The 7580-nt window shown below is 36.4% G+C and overlaps 1 protein-coding gene across 1 annotated transcript; it reads left to right on the forward strand.

Annotated features, from left to right (window-relative positions):
- Positions 1-1746: 1746 nt before the first annotated feature.
- On the forward strand, positions 1747-5431 carry LOC148876384 (Amidase family protein). Its single transcript, XM_088965002.1, has 5 exons — positions 1747-2445; positions 3594-3808; positions 4301-4543; positions 4670-4868; positions 4951-5431. The coding sequence occupies exons 1-5, from the start codon at positions 1897-1899 to the stop codon at positions 5305-5307; spliced, it is 1563 nt and encodes a 520-aa protein (XP_088821128.1). The 5' UTR covers positions 1747-1896; the 3' UTR covers positions 5308-5431.
- The last annotated feature ends 2149 nt before the right edge of the window (positions 5432-7580 follow it).

Genomic DNA, 7580 nt, shown 5'->3' on the forward strand with positions numbered 1-7580 from the left:
GACAGTTGATGAACAAGTAATAAACGTTCAATTATACTAGTATTATAGCTATAGCATTCTAGCTTGTGACTTTGTACAGGTGATAATGCTATCTATAACATTACAATAAACAAGCAATAAAAACATTCCATTAAACTTCAAGAATAGTTTAGGAAACAAAGAAGTCGACAACAGTGATTCCAGTGGTGGTAACACATGCAATAAACATAACATTAAGCTTGAAGATAGTTCATGAAATGGAGAAAAACATTAAAAAAGGGGGAAAATATGAAACTGTGATCCATACTTGCGATTTTGATGAGGACTGCGCTTCCAGCGGCAATTTTTCGTGGCAATGGTGGTTAGGGATGGGTGATGGTGGAGCAAGAACCCATGACAACAAAGAGGTTAGGGCTTGAAGACGATAAGCAAATGGGAGAATCTTGATTGAGGGGTTTTATCCACACGAAATGGAAGCAAAACTTTCCCATAAAAGCATGAAGTAATAAAAGTCAACTTCGTGCTTTTGAGGGATTTCGTACTTTTAAAAAGTATGAAACTCAAAGTATGAAGTATGCCATCCAAACATGATGTGGTGTTTTTCATACTTTCATACTTTCAAAAATATGAAAATACTTTTGAAAATCTATCTGAACAGGGCCTTAGCATCCTTGGCTCCGCTTTGCAAAATAGAATACAACCATCAATAAAAATAGTTGATTTATACATAGACAATTTCTTCCCAATTTTATACCTTTACCTCTTCTTTCATTTCCGCTTGTTGAAGCATACTAGATAGTACCTACATGAATATAATGAATAATAAGGAGATAATATGTCTCCATGGTAATTTTGGTGTAATAATACACTCATTTATCCACTTGCACCATTCTTCTAGAAAACCCCATTTTTTCTATTCCTTGTTTTTTTTTGTTTTTTTTTTTTAAATTGCTCATAAGCATCATATTTCATTCAATCAAGAAATTGATACAAAAAAAAGGCTGATGAGACCAATCAAAAAACCCAAGAACAATTTCTCAAGAGAACAAAATAAGACAATAGATGAAGGAGGATCTAAAGATCTTCTGCAAACGAGAAAACAGTGAGGACAAATCACCAATAGAAGAAAAAAAACACATCTCCAATCCACCGAACCACCACAGACTGTGAACGAAGCTGACAGAGGTGGAATCCAAAAGACTGCCATCATTGAAAACTCACTGTGAGCAGCATCAACCAGAAAACCGCGAATAGGACTTACCATGAACAGCAATTGCCAGAGAACCATGAACTAACAGAGGAGGAAACCAAAGACTACCTTTGCCTGTGAACAACGAGCTTGAGCAAGAACCTCAAATAGCATCAAATCACAAACAGAGAAAACAAAACCTTAAGAAAACTTAAGAAAAAAACCTCAAGAAAACTTGAGAGGGAGACTCTCTCAAAGCATAGAGAGGGAGGCTCTCTCAAAAGAGAGAGAGAGGATGGAGGGAGAGAAACAAGGAGGAAGGTGAAGCCTGAAAGGAGCCGCCCCCAACGAAATCCCTTTGAGAGCCTCTAGCGAAGACACCCTAGACTTTTGTACATGGACCTTATTCTAGACTTTTTTTCCATTCCTTGTCTCTTCACTCTACATTAAGCATTTGACATGCCCAATCTAATAACCACCCATCCTATACTTTTTTGTTTTTTGCCTTTTCATTTTCATAACAATTTCCTTAGTATAATGTTATCTAACGATCTCCTTTTCATCGCTTAGAATAAGGATTATATTTTACTCTAATATTTATATCTATTCAGAAGGTCAAAGCCTCAAAGGTTCCAATCCTCACACATCTCCAGGTACAAAAACGTACAAAGAGAGAAGTGCTGTGGTTGTGGCGATTGCAGGCAATTCTTCCGTTTGCCAGGTCAACCATGGCTGTCTACTGCCAGTTTCATCTTTTACGCGTCCTCTCGCCTGCGGTTTTTGTTCTGATAATCTCAGGTAGTTCAAGCACCGTTGTAGCGGACTACGATTTCTCTATAAAAGAAGCTAGCGTTCACGATCTCCAGGTGGCATTCCAGCAAAACAAACTAACTTCAAGGCGGCTAGTCGAGTTCTATCTCGGCGAGATTGTTAAGCTCAATCCGCTTGTTCACGGCGTGATCGAGGTGAACCCCGATGCGTTGTACCAGGCGGATAAAGCTGATAGAGAACGCAAGGATAGAGCACCTGGGTCCTCATCCGGACTGCATGGCATCCCAATTCTGATAAAGGACAACATTGCGACCAAGGATAAGCTGAATACCACTGCCGGGTCATTCGCGCTGTTAGGCTCAGTGGTTCCTCGTGATGCCGGTGTGGTTAAAAAGCTGAGAGAAGCAGGAGCTATCATCTTGGGGAAGGCTAGCCTTAGTGAGTGGTCTGAATTCCGTTCACTCACGGCACCCAGTGGCTGGAGTGCAAGAGGCGGGCAGGGACTGGTGAGTTGTAAACGTAGAAATTAATGCGTTCTAGATGTTCCTAATTAATTCACAATGAATGAATTAATGGTGATCAAGTTTAAATGGTGTAATTTTCCTAGTTAGATGAATTGGATTCAGCTCTTACAATATTCATAATCAGTAGGCCCAACTAAGCATATTTTCCAGATCCTGTAATTCATCTTACTGCATAATAGAAGGCGGCCGTCCGATTTCTGTCTGCTTAATTTAATTGCAGTGCTTAGACCAAAATCAATTCTTCTTTTACATATTCATTATTGTCAGAGTAAAGGGGATTATTAGGTGATATTCATTAATTTAAATATGGGCCGACTTGATCAACTTGACTTCTTCGTGTTGATGTAATTATATACGTTTGCTTTTCCTTTTTCCTTGAGACATATCTGTTTTGGTTTTGATTTTTTGAATGGCGCACACAGGGATGTAAAACAACCCATTTCAGTTGGCCAAATATGTGGAAATTACGTAGAAGTTTCCATTAGTTGAAAAATAATCTATGCATGAATACTTTTATTAGTTGGAAGCCTTCAATTTCTAATATGTGGAAAATGTCAAAAGAGAAAAAAAATATGAAAAATTATCTGTTTATGTGATGACTAGAGGTGATGCATTTCTCAAATAACCATTCAAACTAAAAGCTTAAACTATTAGGTGAGGTACTTGAATATTATTTAACACGCCCCTTCACATGAGGGTTCATTGGGTTTGAAGTACTAATGTGAACAAGCACATGTCCACCCATACTTTGTACTGAAGCTTAATTGATTATAATGAGGGTAATGAGAACCCAATACTAGACCATTTGGTCAAAGTGACTCTGATGCCACTTATCGGAATACTAAAAGTTTAAATTATTAGATAAAATCCTTAAATAAATTGATATTCTCTAACACATCTAAACAAGCATTCATCATCATCATCATCATTTATCAATATTTATCCATCATCATCATAACTCATAAGTATTGAATCGGGATCTGGTAGGTTATGTTGGGCTATTGGGGTAGTCCTTGTTCATATTTTTGTAGCTATCGATTATCCTTTTTTGGGGTAAAGAGATTGATTTTTATCATACCTTTAGCTTAGATATTGTAATATTAACTCGTATCGTGGGTTGATGCCTGCAGAATCCATACGTTCGATCGGCCACTCCATGTGGGTCGAGCAGTGGGTCGGCAATATCAGTGGCGGCCAATATGGTGGCTGTGTCATTAGGGACAGAGACAGACGGTTCAATCATCTGTCCAGCCAATTCCAACTCTGTCGTGGGAATCAAACCAACCGTTGGACTCACCAGCCGAGCTGGGGTTATCCCAATCTCTCCAAGACAGGACACAATCGGGTAATTAAGAAGTGCACTGGAGCTATCAAAACTGTCAATTGAGTCCTTTATATTGGTAAGGGTTTCAGACAGAGTGCATACAAAACTGTCAATTGAGCCATTGGGCTCTTTATGAGCCTAAGCTCAAACCTGGGTTGATGAACCCTCCAACTAGCATGTAAATTTACAGAAGTTCGACCCAAGAAACACTAAAAATTGCTTAATTGGGATCTAGCTAGGAAAACATAATACCCATTAGCCAGATAGAAATGATGTTGACAAACTGGTTAGGACTTATCTTTCTAAACCTTCACAAGATAAGAAAATAGAAATGGTGATGATGAAATAAAGGAGTCTTGAATATTATATATGGTAATTGTATGTGAAAAACATGAAAGATACTCATAGTTCGATCATATATACTTGGATCACCTGAGCCAGTAATCAAGCATATGCATAATAGAAGCTAGATGCTTATTATCATGTAAATATTATATTTTCACCCCTGAACAGGCCAATCTGCCGTACGGTATCAGATGCAGTTTATGTACTAGAGGCGATAGTAGGTTTTGATCATTTTGATGAAAAGGCCACCAAAGTTGCATCGAAGTTCATCCCCCATGGCGGCTACAAGCAGTTTCTGAAGCACAATGGACTCGAAGGGAAGAGGCTGGGAATAGTCAGAAATCCATTCTTCAATTACTCCCAAGGAACAGTCGTGCCCAAAGTCTTCAAGCACCACTTCAAAACCCTGAGGTTAGTACTAGTACCTCGTTCGGTAGTATTATTATATGTATATACTTTCTTCTACCCTCGGAGTCGGAGTTGGAACGAATATGTTTGATATTTCCTGACTTTGTTGCCGCGTTCACCCACAAACAGGAAAAGGGGTGCGATTTTGATAGACAATTTGGAAATAACCGATATCAATGCCATCCTCAATTATAACCAAAGTGGCGAAGGAGCAGCCTTGTTGGCTGAGTTTAAACTGTCTCTCAATGCTTACCTGAAAAGTCTAGTCGTTTCTCCAATCCGATCGTTAGCAGAAGCCATAGCTTTTAACCAGGAATTTTCAGAATTGGTAGGTGTTGTTCGGTTAGGCCATTAAGTGCTGAAGTTACATATTATTAATTAATTAATTACTTGCCTCGATCTGTGCACAGGAACAAATTGACAAGTATGGTCAGAGCATTTTCTTGGCATCCGAGAGCACAGTCGGCATTGGTGATGTAGAAAAGGCAACATTGTTGAATTTGGAGAAATTATCAAGAGATGGGTTTGAGAAGTTGATGATCAGTAATAAGTTGGACGCGGTGGTGACTCCGGGTGCAGGTTTTACTCCTGTGCTGGCAATTGGGGGTTACCCAGGGATTACTGTTCCCGCGGGATATGAACGTTACGGAGTGCCATTTGGCATCTGTTTTGCTGGTTTAAAGGGTTCGGAACCAAAGTTGATAGAGATTGCATATGCCTTCGAACAGGCTACAAAGATCAGGAAGCCTCCTACCTTCCTCCCTTAAAACCCATATTGGTTGATTAAGAGTATCTATGTAATTGTCTCATGGATGGATATGGATACAAGTAGTACTACTACTAATTAATCATATATAAATATTTGGTGGATGCATCGCTTGGAATCCAAAACAATCTGTTCTTCTTTGCATCGGGTTGTATTAGTCTATATATGTATATCTTCTCGTATAAGGGCTCTTACAATATACCCAGCTCAAAATTTGCCGAGATGGGTTAAGCAAGAAAATTGCTTGTGGATGACCTAGGGAATTTGGTATACTAGCGGTATTGTGTTGTGTTGTTGGGTTTTGGGTTCATCATTAAAAATTTGTTTGAGAAAGATTTTTTTACTTCAAAAGTTTTGAGTTGATTAATACAAATTACTAATTTTATCTAAAAATTCAAAATTGATGTTTATTACACATGCATTTTTGTAGATGAGATGGCACTAATATATGACGTGAGGACACATATTTCTTACAAATTTATATCAATCAACCTAAAATATAAACTGCAGCACAACTTCACTGTACCAAACACCCTAACTAATAGGGGTGTTCATAGGTCGGGTTGGATCGATTTGAGTCATTTTTTCAACCGATCCGATCTAGTCGGTTTACTCATTGGCTAAATCGAAATCAACTGACCCTGAAGCAAAACCGATCCAAACATAAAGGGTCGGTAAGGGTCGGTTTATCAGTTTAGTCAGTTTATATATATATATATATATATATTAAATTAAAATATCTCTATCTAAATATCTATTTATATTTAAGTTTATTTATTTTTAGTTTTTATGCAAAACTAAAATATATATATATATATATATATATATATATATATATATATATATTTAATCGATTAATTTTTTATGCAAAACTGATTTTTTTGTCAATATATATTTAAAATTATATAAAACTAAATTTAATATTATACCATTTTATTATATTTGTATTGGATTTATGTTTTTAATTTTTGTCATAAATAACCAATTTTTTAAAGTTCAAACAAAACACAAATAAAGCATATCAACATTTAATATATAAGGTAGGGACTAGTTAATAATTACTTAAAAATATAGCATCGGTTTGATTTGGTTTGGCTTCAGTTTGTATACATGAAAACTGAAACCGAACTGAGTTATCGGTTTATTCTTTCATACAAACCAAAACCGACCAATGATTTGAAAAACCGACCAACTCGGGTTGAGTCGGGCCAATTTGGTCAATTTGATCGATTTGACATCTAATGTAAACACCCCAACCAACTAATTGTGGAGATGATACATGGTACCCCCTCTCCACATGACACGTATACTTTTAATAAACCCAACAGTTGGCAACAGATTATTATATTTTTATGATATGGCAAAAAATAAGAGTATTAATCCCAAAAAACTCTTCTCTTTCATCCCCCCTCTCTCTCTCTTTAATCCCATACTTTTAATAAACTAATGGGGTTGACAGTTGGCAACAGATTATTATACTTTTATCATATGATAAAAAGTAAGAGTTTTAATCCCGAAAAACTCTTCCCGCTAACTTAATCTATTTTCATCCCCCTCTCTCTCTCTCTCTTTAATCCCTTCCTCTCCAACGCACCCTACAAACCTTTGCAACTGGAGTTTTTTTTTTTTTTTTAACTCATTAACTGTTCAACCTTCAACGGTGTGAAAGGCCAATACGCTTTTTGGGAGATATATCATCCATTGCCATTTCACAGGTGAGATAATAAAGCTCCAACTCTTACTTTTGCCTTTTCAAATAGCCAACGATACTTAAAAAGTCCATAATAATTTTTATGAATTCAGATTGCTTTTTCGGTTATTCAATTAGTTTCCAAAAATTTATAGTTTACTGAAATTCTTCAAGGACAATTTTGGGTCACCCAAACTTTATAAGAAGCAGGAAAATCCTGATATCAATTTTATTTTAGGCAAGACCATTACTTAATATTTGTAGTTTACTGAAATTCTTTTAAAATAGCCACTACTTAATATTTTGTTATTGCATTAAGGAAAACTTAAAATTTGCAATGATACAGTGCCCATGGTACTGTTCTAACACATTGATCAATTGATCTCTATTTAGATAATTTGTTATACAATTCTCTACAACTCCTCAGTGTGAAGAAAATTCTAGAAGTAAAGTTGTTTTACTGTATATTTTACTAGAAATAAGGTAGCTGATTTAATATAAAATAAAAAGCTCATATATGCCCACCATTTCATAATTCATCGCTAGGTCCAATTTATTTTCAACCTCTACTATGAAGCTAAATG

The sequence above is a fragment of the Nelumbo lutea genome, chromosome 1, assembly GCF_056320005.1.
Source record: "Nelumbo lutea isolate HS-2025 chromosome 1, American lotus-T2T, whole genome shotgun sequence".
Lineage (NCBI taxonomy): Eukaryota > Viridiplantae > Streptophyta > Magnoliopsida > Proteales > Nelumbonaceae > Nelumbo > Nelumbo lutea.

Bases quoted from the DNA above. Each gene is read 5' to 3' on its own strand.
- LOC148876384 (XM_088965002.1), top strand. From the start codon at position 1,897: ATGGCTGTCTACTGCCAGTTTCATCTTTTACGCGTCCTCTCGCCTGCG. The intron at 4,544-4,669 runs GTTAGTACTAGT...ACCCACAAACAG, and splicing joins CACCACTTCAAAACCCTGAG to GAAAAGGGGTGCGATTTTGA. The intron at 4,869-4,950 runs GTAGGTGTTGTT...ATCTGTGCACAG, and splicing joins ACCAGGAATTTTCAGAATTG to GAACAAATTGACAAGTATGG.